This window comes from Ochotona princeps, chromosome 7, assembly GCF_030435755.1.
Source record: "Ochotona princeps isolate mOchPri1 chromosome 7, mOchPri1.hap1, whole genome shotgun sequence".
NCBI lineage: Eukaryota > Metazoa > Chordata > Mammalia > Lagomorpha > Ochotonidae > Ochotona > Ochotona princeps.
In genome coordinates this window covers 5390659-5406605 of record NC_080838.1, presented here as the reverse complement: position 1 = coordinate 5406605, position 15947 = coordinate 5390659, and the positions used below count along the sequence as shown (strand labels likewise).

Genomic DNA, 15947 nt, shown 5'->3' with positions numbered 1-15947 from the left:
GACTCAAGAACTTGATTCCCTGCCAGCCATGTGGGAAGCCCCATTGAATTCCAGGATTCTGACTTTGGCCTGGCCTAGCCTTGGTTGCTGTGGTTATATGGGTAGCAGACCAAATAGAGGATCAGTCTCTCCTCTCTTCTCTCTCTCTCTCTCTCTCATATATCTTCCCTGTGTCACCATGCCTTTCAAATAAATAAATAAATAAATAAATATTTGAACATTAAAAAGATTTCTGTAAAGAACTTCAAATGGATTTTAAATATAAGGCAACATACTTACCCTACTCATATTTAAAGAAATGTTAAAAAAAAGAAAAAGTGAGCTAGAATTCTTTGCTTGCTTGGATCAAAAAGGTAGCTAATATTCTGTGTTGGCAATGATAAAGGCCGAAACCATACTTACCTTTTTGACAACAGTTTATTAAATACACGTGTTTTTGGAGGGAAACTTGGCAATCTCTGAGACCGTTGATCCATGTTAATGCATGCTCTTGGATCCTTACTTTTGGTTCCAGGAGTTTACCCAAGAGATACACTGATGTATCTGCGACACGGTGTGTATAACAACAGAAAAGCCTGCACAGCCACTGTGTAGATTCAGACCAAGGGACCAGTTATGGTCTGGCCACTGGCAGCAGCCTTGGGCAGGCTGAGGAAGCAGGGGTCTGCATGTTGGTATTTGAAAAGGTAGCTCCCATATTGGTGTCTGCTGGGAGCCCCTGGAAAGAGGCCCAAGAGAATTGTAATGGTTGGTTTCCTCTGTTTAAGGAAAATCAGGATAAGACTTCATTTTCACGTTTTTGATAGCGTTAGAAGTTTTCCTCTTTGGCAGCGTGCTTACAGCCTTTTCGGAAGGAAGGCAGAGGCTTGTGTCTAAGTTAACAATTTAGTACTGGTGGTTTAATTATTATGACCCAAGTCAAAGAAACTCGAGGTGGTTTTGCTAAAGCAATCTTGTTTTGAATTGTATTCCCACTTCCCTGGCCAGGTCATTTTTTTCACACCCATGTGTGCACGTGCCTTTCTGCTTCACCCAGCTGAGCGTCACTTTCCATCGCTGTCACTGGCACCCTTTCCTGGTATTTACGGCAAATAAAGATCTTTGCCAAGGAACAGCTGCAACATGTGTAGTCTCAGTTTTGTTCCCCCCTCCCCAAAAAGAAGAGACAAGATATTGGTTCCAAAAGGTGAAGGGAGAACACGTACCGCATTCCTGGAAGGAAGCCAGGGAGGAAGACAGCTAGAGATGAGCACTTTAGAGGCTAGACTGTGCCCAGTCTCTGTCCAGAGGATTCAGTCTTTGACTGGTGAGGCAACAGTGAGTCCAAAAGTTATGAATGGAATGCATATTTTAGCCTTTTTATTTTTAAAGATTTATTTGTTTTTATTTGACAGGCAGATTTTACAAAGAGAGAGGGTCTTGCATTACTGGTTTGCTCTTCAGGTGGCAACAATGGCCAGAGCTCAACTCATCCCAGGTCAGGAGATTCTAAAGGTCTCCCACGTGGACTCGGAAACCCAAGGCTTTGAGCCTTACTCCACTGCTTTCCCAGGTCATAAGCTGGAAGCTGGATGGGTAGTGGAGCAGCCAGGACACATGAAGCAGTGCTCATAGGCGATACAGGCACCACATTAGAGGCTCAGCTTGTGCTGCCATGCCAGCCCCGTTTCTTAGCTTTGGTTCAGGCATGATGAGAGGAAAGAGAATCATCTTTGTGTTTCTCTCTGTTCCTTTACAAAGCAGCTACACCATGTGGAATTGTAGAAGCTGGGAACAAACTCAGAAGCACTCCAACACTAAAAGCGTGCCTTGCCTCACTTGTGGTTCCGGGGTAGGTTAATTCTTGCTCTTTCCAGGTTCCTGCATTTTCCTCCCCACTGTGGGGATGCTTTACAAGTGCTGGCAAGATGAGGGTAAGGGAATGAATCAGCTGAAGCCAGCAGTAGGTTCTGGGCCAGGCAGTCGGCCGGGGCGGGGGGTGCAGGAAGAAGTCTTCATGTGGTGCACCGGCCTTTGTGGTGGCCCCTGGGTACTGTGCGTTGGGCGTGCGACCCCGGCATCAGGTCGGGGAGATATTTCCAGAGCTGGCTGTGACTCACTGGTCCTGTTTGTACAGGAGCAGGGCTTGTCGGGGCTGAGGGGCATCCTGCGTTCAAGACCAACAGCACATGATGGGTCCTCTCTTCGCAGGTATTTTCGGATGGACCCCGCTGCAGTGCTATTTCACATGGAGACTCGGGGGAACATGTCTGGGGTGTGGTCAATATGGGGCTTCAACCATTTTGACCGCAGCATTGTGGTAAAGCACGTGTTTGTTTCCAAGGAGACCAAGCACATTTTAAGGGTATGTAGAGTATTCTCTAAAATTCAAGCTGTTGGAAGCTTTAAGAACAGTTGCTGTGAAATGAGTATTTATAGCTTTCAATTAAAAAAAATATTTGAAAGACAGAGTTACAGAGAGAAGGAGGGAGAGACCGAGATTTTCCATCTACCGGTTCACCCCTAAATGGCTGTGACAGTTGGAGCTGGGCCACTGTGCAGCCAGGATCCAGGAGCTTCCTCTGGGTTCTCCCACATGGGTGCAGGGGCACAAGCACTTGAACTGTCCTCCACTGCTTTCCCAGCTGCGTTAGCAGGGACCTGGACTGGAAGGGGAGCCGATGGGCTCCAATCAGTGTCCCTGTGGGATGACGCTGGAGTTGGCAGGCTGCGGCTTTGTTTGCTGCACCACAATGCCGGCCCCGTATTTTCTCTCTCTGTGTGTCTCAACTATTGTTCAAGGAGCTTAAATGGACCAGGATACTTCTTCTGATAATATTTTCTCTTGCTGCTATTCAGAAATATTATAATAATTTGTCCCTACCTGCGTTTATTAAAAACAGGCCAAGTTTGTGATAGAGTACACTGGATGGTCTGTGTGAAATACTATGTAACATGAAGATTCAGGATTGGTGAGAACAGTGGCATAGTAAGCGCTAGATGAAACCTGGCCTTTCTGTTAGTGTTTCAACTCTTGACATGGAAATGGTTGTGTAAAATTATGTTTGCCGAAGTACAGGAAACCATCTGACTGATAATGATTCTAATCATAATTAGCACTGGGAAAAGTAATTTCTTTTGCTTCTTTTCTTTTTAGATTCTGAATTTCACTGGCCCTTTATTTCTACCTCCAGGCTGTTGGAATATATTTTCTTTGAAACTTGCTGTTAAAGCCATTGGCATAAATCTATTCACCAATATATTTTTGACTACCAACATAGGTGCCATTTTTGCAATACCTCTACAGATCTACTCAGCACCAGCTAAGGTATCCTTTCCCACCCTCCGGGCGTGGTACAGCTCTCATTGATTATTGCTTCTTTGTGTTGCATTGACTGGGTTAAGTTTTCTTCTTTAAAACGGTCTAAAAAGTCGAAGGGTATTACCAGACCAGTCTTAAGATGATGAATTGCTCAGATGTGGGAATCTTTATTTGGAAACGGTTTCTGTTTTTTAAAGTAATTTGAGACTCTTGAATGCAGAAGGTGTGGGTAGGTTTATCATGTAATTTGAAGATACACAGCAAGCCACCTGTGCTAGCTATAGAAGGTACAGCTGAGCTTCCCAGTATTCACTTGCAAATTAGACTGTTGAATATTTTGACTAAGTCCTTTTTTACTTTATTTATTTATTTTTTCAAGCAAGTCTCAGTTGTTTGTGATCCAAATCTTAAGCCTGAAAGGGTTCACAGTTAGAATTCCAGAATCTGGGGGAATTGGGTTTAATTTACATGAGCTGAAACATGTCTCATTTTTTTCCCTTAATATTTGTTTCTTTTCATTTAGTTATTGCTTCTTTTCAATCCAAGCTATCTTGCATAGCACTGGGTTCTCTGATTTCACTATGAGACATTCATGCAACCATCTTTATGATTTTCCTCACTTACTGGCGTTGCTGTTCCATTGTCGGAGATGCCGCATGCTTAGCTATGAAGATAGGGCTGCTGGCAGGAAACTGCACCTGCTGTGAGGCTGTGGCTTGCATCCTTAGTTTGAACAAAGGGGTATCTGAGAAGCGTCTGTTTTCAGCCGAGACATCCCTGTCAGAGGAGTGACTGTGGGAGGGTCAGGCAGATATCCAGTGTGTTCACAAGTGACCAAGTGTGTGCTGGCACACCTGGAGGCCGTGGGGCTTACGTGTCCCCAGTAGCTTGCAGCCACTGTGGACTGATATCTGACATCCTATGTCTTCAGAGATGCCAGGAGAGTTGTTATGGTGGGCCTTACTGCCAGAGACAGTTCTGAGCCCTCTGGGAAGCTAGAGGTTTCTAGTTGCTTGGCTTCTGGTTGGAGGGGCGTTCACAGAGGTATAGCCCATCTCTGCCTCATGTTTGAGTGCTATAGGATTTTGATGCGTAGTGTTGTGTTTGAAGTTATTCATATATTACTTTTCAATCTAGGAAGGGAGTCTGGGTTTTGAAGTGATAGCACATTGTGGCATGCATTATTTCATGGGAAAATCCAAAGCAGGTAAGTATCTCACCCTTAGACTTTCTGTAGAACTCTAGTTTTGGGAGAGTGGGAAGTAGGTGAGGAGAGTTAGTGCCAGTTGAAGAGCCATGCATTTTGTCAGCTTAATCCCAGCATATCCTATTCTTAGCATGATCATTAGCATAACAACTTGAAATTGTTTGAATTGCTCCAGGGATATCTGGTGTAAATAACACCCTTGAGGCTTTAGTTTGATTGGAAGGACCCTCGTGTTTTTCAAGTCACACTGATCATCACAGCAGTTTTGTTGCTCTGAAAAAATGGGGAGAATCCGATTCTTACCAAAGCCGTAGGTAAAGATGGTGAAGCCAATTTGGACTTTCACTTGCAGTCTTACGAGCCTCTTGTAGGGGCTTGCTAGTTGTCACGTGAGACCCAAGGCCATGGTGGTAGTGTAAAAGCTGTTTCTAGTTTGGGGGGTGATGTTTTCCCTTTTGACCTACTAAGGTGTTTTAGGAGGGTTTTGAAGTACAGAGACTACTGAGAGAGTCTCTCCTGGTAAACCTCAGATGAGAGAGAGAACAGAGAGGGTGGTAGAGCAGGCTGTCTGCATTAGCCCTTTGTGCCATGGCTTAAAAACTTTTGAAAACGATGAATTTATGACTTACTTGAAAGAGTGACACAGAGTGAGGGAGGTGTGTATGTATGTCTCCCCAAGTGCCCGCAGCAGCCAAGGACGGGCCAGGCTAATGGAACTCTACTTAGATCACCAGTGAGACTGGCTGGGAGCCCACATGCTGGGGCTCAGGTCTCCTGCCTGCCAGGCGCCCATTAAGCAAGACCGGATCAGAAGTGCAATAGCTGGGACTTAAAGTGGCCGCTCTGCTGTAGCGTGCCGTTGTCCCAAGCTGCAGCCTTAACCCACTGTGCTGCAGCAGCCTCCCTCGTTTGTACCTAGTCCACCTCCATGGCCAGCGCAGATGGCAGTCCATATTTCTGTGGAAGCAGTTTTGCATTTTAGGTGGGAGTTCTTAGGCATGTTTTTTAAAGTGTAATTCAAACTTCTTGCTGGCTGTATTCATGAGCCACGCGTCTTTTCTGTTACTACCTTTACATAATTCAGTTTGGTTTTCCTTTGCACATGCTTGTCTTCATTTGTTCTTTCATTTGTCATTAAGTTAGAGGGCCATCTAATAAAGCCAGAGAAGTGGACTGTTTGATCTGTTTGTGTGCTGCGGTCTTCCAGTTCAAGAAGTTTCACAGCCAGGCCTTGGCATTGTTTAGTCCTTAAGCTGTGTTTTTTTGGGGGAGATGGGGAAGTGGGGAACTGGTGTGCTGAATGGGATCCGATCTCACTTGTAGAAAATCCTGCTTGGGACGGCAGCCTTCCTCTGCAGTGGTCTGCCTGGGCCGAGGATTCCAAACTCGCAAATAAACTGCATGAAAGATGGAAGAGATACAAGAACGGTGACGTGTGCAAGTGAGTCTGCCCTGGCCTGGCTCCTCCTGCTTCCCGGGCAGACAGGATCACACGGGATCTGTTGAAACTGTGGCCTGTCACGTTTTCAGCGTCCCTCGAGTTTTTATTCTGTACATTTCCAACCTCAGAAAGGGAAATAAGATGAGTGCAGTGTGACTGCTCCTGTATTCCTCATGTAGATTTCATTCACCAGGGTTTCCTGTTTCACCAGTTCTGCTTTGTTTTTCTGCTCGTGCACGCATGTATGCATACACACGTGTGCTTTTCTGCTCAGTTGTGTGGAAATGCGCTCCACCTGGTCTCGGGACTGGATCGGGCTCTTTGGCGTGTGGAGTTCCTACTGTTGCATGGGGAACGGGGACATGGCTAAGGTTGTGTGTGCTCTTAGCTCACTTGGCAGTCTCCCTGTGGACCCAGAGATGTTCCACGTGGCTGGTGTTCTCCCACCTCCTTCATGCTGCATGAGGTCCCCAGGCCAGTACCTGGCGTGTGTTGGTTGCATTTGTTAAGCTTTCTTGGGATCTGTCCTCCCCATACCATTTCTTCCTTCATGTTAGCAGTTCAGCCAGTTGTCTCTCGGGATATTGCACGCTCGGGATTCTTATTTGCTTCCCCAGGTTCCTGTTGGGAGTAACCAATTAGTAAATTACCTAGTTGATCTTGTCCATGTCTTTGCATCCCTGGAGGGGATATTATTGCTCCTCCACGTGTTGACTTGGCCACATGGTGTTGGTTGGTCTTCATGATATGTGTTCAAGCCTCTGTGTTGGAGATGGGCACTCCCTTTCCCTTTGGTAATTAAGAAGGAATGTCTAGGGCTTGGCAGCGTGGCCTAGTGGCTAAGGTCCTCGCCTTGATCCCATATGGCCGCTGGTTCTAATCCCGGCAGCTCCACTTCCTCTCTCTCTCTCTCCTCCTCTCAGTATATCTGACTTTGTAATAAAAAAAAAAAAAAAAAAAAAAAAGATTGATTTAAAAAAAAAAAAAAAAGAAGGAATGTCTAATAAAACTGTTTCACTCCATGATTTTAGCACTTACGGATAAACTGGCTTGAATAAGCTATTAGACTGATGACTACAGAAAAGGAGTGTTTCTTTTGTTTTAAGATTTATTTTTATTTTTATTGGAAAGTCAGATATACAGAGAGAGGAAGATTTGCCCGCTGATTCACTCCCCAAGTGGCTGCAATGGCCGGAGCTGTGCAAATCCAAAGCTAGGAGCTGGGAGCCTCTTCTGGGTCTCCCACTCAGGTGCAGGGTCCCAAGGCTTTGGGCCATTCTTAACTGCTTTTCCAGGCCGCAGACAAGGAGTTGGATGGGAAGTGGGGCTGCTAGGATTAGAACCAGAACCCATATGGGATCCTGGCACATGCAAAGCGAGGACGTTAGCTGCTAGGCTACCACACCGGGCCCAGGGGTATCTCTTTTTCTTAGAAAGCTAGGGTTACCAAGAAAAGGAGAGACAGGCAGAGATCTTCTGTTATTTGGCCCACTCCCCAAGTGGCTTCACTGATCAGAGCTAAGTCAGGCTGAAGCTGGGAGCCAGGAACTTTGTCTGGGTCTCCTACATGGGTGCAAGGGGCCCTGGGACTTGGGTCAGTCATCAGCTGCTTTCCAAAGCCATCAGCAAGGAGCTGGATTGGAGGTAGGACAGCTGGGTATTCAAAGCAGTACCTGCATGGGATACTGGTATCGCAGTCAGCTGCTTAAGTGGCTATTCTATAGTGCTGACCCTGGGATATTTCAAATAATTGTGTCATCCACATTTATTGGTAGATGCCATGTAATGTAGAGACAGTGTCCCTTCTTTTGGAACGTCACTGTAGGTTTTTGTATTTGTGTGTTGTGCTCTATGGACACGTGTGTGTGTGTGTTTTAATGATGCATTTCCCCCGTCTGGCTTAGGTGTCCTTGTGGTGTGCACTTCACTACCTTTCAGGGCATTCTGAGGTCTGTTCCTTAGACTCGAGGAAGCCATTTCCCCCCAGGAGTGCTTGTTCTTTGAGGGGCAGTGCTCTTTACATGCGATCCCCCCTGTGTTTGTGTCCAACAGTTTTTCCATTACCCTGCCTTTCTCCATCCCTCACAGGAGGAGCGTTTTGGGCATGACTCGATTTGCCCACGTGAAGAAGTCCAAGGACTTGGAATCCTTTGTTTCTTCCTTGCCTCGGTTGCTGGCGGAGCCCGGCCTCACGTTGAACTTCAGCGCCACTGCTGTCAGGAATAGCATGGTGAGGGTCGCATGCCGGCAGTGCCTGGCCGGGGGTAGGGCTCGAGTGAGGCTCTGGGGTCTGCAAAGCACTGGGAAATCTCCACAATGAGATACTGTTTTAGAAGTAAGACTAGTTTAAATCCATCATCCAGATGATGATACTTAAAAAAAATGTATGGAGGAATATTGTTACATGGGATGTGCGTTTTTGTGCAAAACATTTTTGAAATCACTTTAAAAAAGCACAATTATGCATTTTCCAAAAAAGGTTTCACAAAATTTTGGCACCAAAATGAAGTTATGTTATAATTCCATTTTCTATAAACTTTCTGAAGCCCCCTCTATGCCATGAATATTCTTGGTGTAGGAAGTGACCAAAACAGGGGTGACCCTACATGGACTGAGATCTATGGAAAAGGTAGATTTTTGGATTGAATTTCAAGTTGCTAAGTGAAGTGTGCCAGTCAGAAACTATTCTGTGCAAACACTTCGGGGAGATCTGGATTGAACCTGGGAGCTCCAAGGAGGGCAGTCAGGACCCAGGCATGTGAATGCCTCTCATCCCACCCGGGGCGGTCGGACGGGGTGTCCCCAGCCTGCCCCTGCTCACATCTCCATAGTCTGCTTGCCAGAGCTCGGCCTCATGTGGTCAGCCTTGTGAGGTGCTTGCGCAGGGCGTGCCTGAGGGATGGCGTCTTAGGACTGTCTCTGCTTGTGGAACTTCGTGTCGGGGACTAATTTCAACTGAGAGCAAATTGCTGGCGTAGTCCTCAGCAGTCCAGCTGCCGCTCTCTGAGGCCGATGAGTTTTGCACATTGACCACACGTGCGTTCTTCTTTCTCTCCCTCTGCACATATCAATACTTTCTAAAAACAGTTTATGATTGTAAGCGGAAAGACCGTTGAACCAAGAGAGCTGCCATTCATGTTCCGTGGTGACTGGGGCCCCGTTGAGTGGGAGCCTGAAGCAGCACAGCACAGACCGAACAAGCCACTGGAGAGTGTCAGCTAGTTGGCCCTCTTTCCTCTCACCGGTCGCAGTGGGAATTGTTGAAGAATCAGGGCCTTTTCTTACTGAACTAGAAGGTCCTTGTCCATCACCATCCTGTGGGCTGCAATCTGAATTCACGTTTTTCCAACAGTCTCACACTCGTTCTTTTTAGCAGTGTCTGATTTTTTTTTCTTCCTGATGCAACCAGGAGATCACGTTGCTTTTGGTGAGGTCCCGGTGGTCCCTGCATCTTCCCCACCTGCTCGTTGCCCTTCTGGGCATAGGCACGGCTGAAGGCTACAGGCCGCTTGTTTCCCGAGATGTGCGTGGGCTGAGTTATGGGATGGTTCCTTGGGCTGAGGTTCCAGACGGTGCTGGGACCTTTACGGCCTTAACTCTCCTGTCCCAATCCTAGGTGAAGTACTTTGTACTGAAGAACCCATCGTCCCTGCCGGTCTCTGTGCAGCTCCTGCCCCTGTCCTTGTACCCTAAACCGGAAGCCACCGCACGCCTGCTCCACAAATGGTAGGTGGGCGTCCAGGACTGCTGTGGCAAGTCCCATCCCATTTGTTCACCCAGGTTCTGTGAGCAGGTGTGCACAGTGGGGCCTGGTGTCTGGTGTGTGTGTGTGTGTGTGTATGTGTGTGATCTCCAGGGTGGCTGTGTTGCGTCTCTTCCCAGTAGAGCTTTGATTACTGGGCAAACCTTCAGCATCGTGATGTTGCACAGGTGCAGGAAATGAGTTGAGTTGTTCTAGCGTATGTCCTAACCTGGTAGAAGTCAGACCGTTCAAGGCAGTAGGAACTTGTCGCTTCTGTGTCATGGATGCAGCCATAATTAATGACTTGGTACGCTTCCTGCTTTCAGTTGAGTTGCTGGGTTCTGCCTTTACCACAGATGCTTTGAGCCCAGCGGGCGTGTCGCCTCAGATGGTTTCTTTCTCTGTTGGAAGTGGAGCTGTCCTGTGTCCTGAAGGATGTTGAGTGGCATTCGTGGCTTCTACCCACCATGGCCCAGAGTGGCTGCATGCGTGGCCACAGTTGTCCCCAGCTCTGAGTCCCATCCTCTCAGATCTCATAGCTGTGAACCATTGCAGGACAGAATTAGGACTTCCCCTGAGCGTGTGGTGTTTGTCACCTGTGCCCCTTTACACGCACTGCCAGTGGGAAGTAACACATCCATGGTGCCAGGTCTTGGGCTGTGACACACTGGGGACAGGTCCAGGCGTGCGTGTGTGGTGTGCACATACACGAGCATATGTGCTCCCGTAGGTACGAGTGTGTATATGTATGTATAGCAATGTTAGTTCTTTGTTTACTGGTAGCAATTTGAACACTCCTTTGAACTTCTCTTTCTCTATATAGGTTTGGCACTGATATACAGATGATTAACTTTACCACCAGTGAATTCCAGCTCACCAAAGCTTGCCCTTACCGGGTAGGACATTATCCTTTTTTTTTTTAAAAAAGATGTATTTATTTATTTGAAAGATTTATATATATATATGAAGAGAGCTTAATCTTCATCTGCCAGTTCATCCCCCAGATGGCTACTGTGGTTGCAGCTGACTGTGCCAGGAGCTTCTTTTAGGTCTCCCATGTGGGTGCAGGGGCTCAGGTACTTGAGTCAACTTTTGCTGCCTTCCTGGAGCTGGATTGGAGTGAAATCAGTGTCTGTGTCGGATGCCAGTGCTGCAGATACACTTAACCCACTCCGCCATGGCCTCAGGCTTCAGGATGTTGCCTTTAAACAGAGAAAAGAGTGCTGACAGCGAGTGCGCTGCTGTCTCCTGGGTCCCACGAGGTCTGGGCACAGCATCCTTGTGCACTCTGTAGGCTCCTGATGCTTTCTCTCCAGGCGGGGGTGGGTGGGAGGGGCAGGGCATAGGTTTTTCCAGTTAACTCGTGTAACAGGAGTCAGGTTCAACTTTGTGCACAAATCATTTTAACTGGAGGACTCAGATTTATATGACTGGGAAGATACCAGATGAATCGACCACATAGATCATCATACAACTCAGGCTCCCAGAATGTGTGATTCTCTCAGGATTCCTTGGCCTCCTCGAAGATTTTTCTGTAGGCGACATTAAGTAAAAGTGAAGATGTTTTTAAAAGGTCTTCTCTTGCCAAATGGTACTCACATGCTGACTGAGTCCTCTAACTTGTCTTATGTTATTCCATCATCCCCCTCCTCCCATAAAGGGAAGGGCTTTCTCTAAATTCCTAGGTCTCTGGTCCTTAACGAAAGCTTGCTGGAGGCCCAAGTGGGGAGAGGTGTGACTGGCCTGCCCTGTGCACAGCTCCACGTTTGTCTCAACAGCATGCTGCCTTCATCCAGTTCACACCCATGAGCGCCCAGCTGCCTTTTACTACACACACATGCAGCCTTGACGTGATGCTGCGAGCCCTTCCATCCCCTGCCCCCTTGTCACCTGCGACATGCGCGAATAGCTCTCATTATTTGTTTGAGAGTCGAGGAGGAGGGAGGCTGCAGATCCAAGCCAGCTCTGACACATGCGTGAGGGCGTTTGCATGGGGTCTGTAGAGCAGCTCTGTAATGCATTCCTCTCTGTCCACACTGTTCAGACGGAACCCTGCTGCAGGTGTGGCCTTTTTAAAAAAAAAATTTATTCATTTTTATTAGAAAGGCAGATACAGAGGGAAGGAGACGGAAAGAGCTCCCGTCCGCTGGTTCACTCCCCAAATGACCGCAATGGCTAGAGCTAAGCTGCTCCGGAACCAGGTCTCCCACACGGGTGCAGGGTCCCAATGCATTGGGCCGTCCTCCACTGCTTTCCCAGGCCATAAGCAGGGAGCTGGATGGGAAGTGGAGCAGCCGGGACGTGAACTGGTACCCATATGGGATCCTGGCGTGTGCAAGGCGAGGACTTTAGCTGTGAGTCTATCGCACTGGGCCCTGCGGTCTTACTCTTATTAGGAGGCCCCTGCACCCCCTGCCCCACCCCCGTTTCCTTCTTTTCTCGCTGCCGGGCAGTCTACAGGACTGCTAGAGATACTCAAGCCAAAATACTGCTAATAAGAGATACCCTTTTTTAAAAAAAATTTCCGATATAATGCCAGTTCCTTTCACATCTGACAAATTCAGCTTTGGGCAAAGAGTACAGATCATTTGGAGAAAGTTTTATCTCTGAAGATTTTTCCCAGCAGTGTTTCCCCCTCTGTGATAAGGGGAGCTTGATGTCCTTGCTGATTTGTGACAGTGATACCAAGAATAGTGTCAGGGCCTTGGAGGCATCCAGAATTATTATTTCATGTTCTGTTATTTAGAGGGAAGACTCTTGTGTTGTCGTTTTATTTATTTGCTTTTAGAAGTGGAGTGCGTTGATTGAGAGTCAGGTGTTCTGAGTCCTGGCTCTTGTGTGTTCCATCTGTGTGACATTCTTTGGACTAAGCACTTAACTTCCCCAGCCTGCCTTTTCACTCATAATAATGTCTAAAGATTCAATTAAATTTACAAGATGCTCAATATTTTATATCCTTAATCCAGTGCCTGTTCTTACAGGAATCACTGTATATAGTGTTGTTCTTATTTATCACCTTCAAGCCAAGATCAGCAACTTTTAAAAACATTTTTATTTTATTTATTTGATAGATAAAGTATTCTTCCCAGATTAGCTCAGCCTGAATCTGGAAGCCGAGGACTTCTTCCCAGGTCTTCCACGTGGGTGGGCAGGGGCCCAAGCACTTGGGCCATCTTCTGCTGCTTTCCCAGGCACATTAGCAGGGAGCTGGATTAGAAACAGAGCAGCTGGATTTGAACTGGTACCCCATATGGGATGCAGATATTGCAAGCAGTGGCTTTACCCAATGTGCCAAGTCACTGATCCTGTCTGTTTTGTACTTATTCTTCATTTTTAAAGATTTATTTCACTTATTGGAAAGGGTTACAGGGGGAGAGAGGAAGTGAGTGAGAAATCTTCCATCCACTAGTTCACTCCCCAAATGGCCGGAACTACCAGAGCTGGGCCACACCTGAGCCAGGAGCTCCATTCATGTTTCTTTCCAGGTCTACCATATGGGTGCAGGGGCCCAAGCATTTGGGTCATTTTTTGCTGGTTTCCCAGGCGCATCAGCAGGAAGCTGGATTGAAAGTAGGGTAATTGGGACTCAAACTGGCAACCCTCTGGGACACCAACATTGGAGGCTTCTGCCCTCATACTCATTCTTGTGTATAAAGCTGTTAACCCAGCCAAGAAGCTCTGTGTAGAGTTGTCCTGCAGGCTCTGCCTGTGGATCTCAGCTGTGCATAGCAACTGTGAAGTCCCAGGTGAAAGGCAAGTTCAAATCAGTGTGTACAGTCAGATGTGAACGATGAAAGCGATGCCACGGTGTTTCCCTGCTGTGGCTGACGGGAGGAGGAGGTTCCTAACCATACTATGAATAATCTGCAGGGCGTGCAAGCCGAGGAATCCAGGCCAGGCGTCCTCCACTTGCATTTGCAGCCCTTGGAAGTGAAAAGGGTGGGAGTCGTTTTCACGCCTGCCGACTACGGAAAAGTCACCTCGCTCATCCTGATCCGGTACGTGTGTCCCCTCTGCAACTCCTTGTCTGCTTCTCCTTCACCGTGCACCAGCTCCGTTCACCCCTCTCTGCTCTGAGGTGGTGCTGGCGAAGGGCCCCTGTGGCTGCGCTGGTCATCTCTGGAGCCTCCGCTCCTTCCCTCCCTCCCCAGGAAGGGAGCACGCCCACATCTGGGAGAGGTTTTGCTGGTTTCACTCTACTCACTGGTGCTGGAAAACACACACACACACACACGACACAATACACATATACACACATCTGCTGGAACACACACATACATACATCTGCCTCCCAGTGATGTAACATAGAAGAGTTGCTGAAATGGTGTTGAATTCATGCCACTCATCTCTGGCTTGAGAAGGCATTTCACGGGGTCCATGGGCTCTTTTCTTCTCTGTTGCTTTTCTTTGGGTGGCAGTCACTGCCGCGGACACAAGCAGCTCGCTGTGTTTTGTTTAGATGTTTGTCATCTTCAGGTAGTCTTCACTGAGACTTCTTTCAAACATTTACGAGAACTGCAGAACAATGCGGAAGCTCTCCGCGTTAGAGAGAAGGCTAATACAAATTTAGGTTTTTTTTTTAAATTTCTATTACAAAGTCAGATATACAGAGAGGAGGAGAGACAGAGAGCAAGATCTTCTGTCTGATGGTTCATCTCCAAGTGAGCCGCAACGGCCAGAGCTGAGCCCATCTGAAGCCAGGAGCCAGGAACTTTTTCCAGGTCTCCTATGCAGGTGCAGGGTGCCAAAGCCTTGGGCCATCCTTGACTGCTTTCCCAGGCCACAAGCAGGGAGCTGGATGGGAAGCAGGGCTGTTGGGATTAGAACCAGTGCTCATGTGGGAACCTGCGTGTGCAAGGCGAGGACTTTGGCCACTGGACTACCGTGCTGGGCCCTCTATTCATTTTTTTTTTTTTTAAAGATTTACTTTTTTTTTTATTTTTATTACAAAGTCAGATATACTGAGAGGAGGAGGAGAGATAGAGAGGAAGTGGAGCTGCCGGGATTAGAACCAGCGGCCATATGGGATCAAGGCGAGGACCTTAGCCACTAGGCCGCGCCGCCAAGCCCCCCTCTATTCATTTTTAAAGACTTAAGCTCTGTGTTTGAAATCTGAGAAGAGAGACGTAGGGATGCATCTTCATCAATGCTGGTTCTCTCTCCTGATGGCTGCAACAGCCAGAGCTCTGCTAGGCTGGAGCCAGGAGCGTCATCTGAGTCTCCCATGTGGGATGGCAGGGCTCTGTCTTCTGCTCTTTTTCCTAAGCTATTAGCAGAGCGAGCTGGATTGGTTTATGACTGGGCACCCAGATGGGCTGCCAGTGCCACAGATAGTGGCTTCACCCAGCACACCACAATGCCAGCCTTATGTGTTAAGTCTGTTACTCATTTGTCAAAGAACTAGGATGTTAGAAAATGTGTAGATGAATTTCACCATATCCTAGGTTAGAGTTGAGATTCTGAGTGTTTGGCATGTTGTATCTGCACAATATCTAAAAATAAGATCAGTTATTTAGTGCCCAGTCACTTAAAGGCTTGCAGGTGACTTATATCTAAAGTTTTTTTCCCATCACATTGTAGTGAATTTTACACAATTAAGAGTAAAGTGAATGAGTTGTGTGCTTCCATAGTGTTTTGATTTTGATGTCCAGCTTTCACTTCAGTGTTGGTCATCCAAATAAGTCCACTTTCTTGCCTTAACAGTCATGTTTCAGTGAGTATAAAGGCAAACCCTAGTGTGAAATAGTGTGATTAACAAGAATCTTTCTAGGCGTATGCGTCTGTAAGGTGATCATTTTGGATCTCTGATTTAAAAGCAGGGCTAGAATTTTATTTTCAGAGTCATCCATAAGGCAACATTCTTTATTTTTAAAAGATTATTTGTGGCTTACTTATTGATTTGAAATAGTTAAAGAGAGTGAAGAGACAGGGAGATAATGAAATCGGACATCTGCTGGTTCATTCTCCCAGATAGCTGTCTAACTTGGGCTGGGCCCAAACTAGCAGCTTCCTCCAGCTCTCCCACAAGTTGCAGGGGCCCAGGCACTTAGGCTGTTTCCCACTGCCTTCCCCGGTACATCAGCAAGGAGCTGGGTCGGAAGTGGAGCAGCTGAGACTCTAAGCTGTGCGCATGTGAGATGCTCATGTGCAGTTGGTGGCCTAACTGATTGGCTCGCAATGCCGATCCCTGGCGGAAGTCTCACACTGGCTATACAGACTCCCTAGTTTGCCCCATCAGCACTTTGCACCATTTTGT

The 15947-nt window shown here is 47.2% G+C and overlaps 1 protein-coding gene across 2 annotated transcripts in view; it reads left to right on the top strand.

Annotated features, from left to right (window-relative positions):
* TMEM131L (transmembrane 131 like) overlaps window positions 1–15947 on the top strand; it is a 173832-nt gene that overhangs the window by 126599 nt on the left and 31286 nt on the right. The window contains exons 12-20 of one of the 2 annotated variants that reach the window (XM_004598469.2): window positions 1744–1831; window positions 2191–2344; window positions 3137–3307; window positions 4439–4508; window positions 5832–5949; window positions 8038–8179; window positions 9566–9675; window positions 10515–10587; window positions 13562–13689. In XM_004598469.2, coding sequence (XP_004598526.2) covers window positions 1744–1831; window positions 2191–2344; window positions 3137–3307; window positions 4439–4508; window positions 5832–5949; window positions 8038–8179; window positions 9566–9675; window positions 10515–10587; window positions 13562–13689 — 1054 coding nt within the window. Of the gene's footprint in view, window positions 1–1740; window positions 1832–2190; window positions 2345–3136; window positions 3308–4438; window positions 4509–5831; window positions 5950–8037; window positions 8180–9565; window positions 9676–10514; window positions 10588–13561; window positions 13690–15947 lie in introns of both variants that reach the window. The other variant, XM_036495075.2, reaches the window with a different exon arrangement.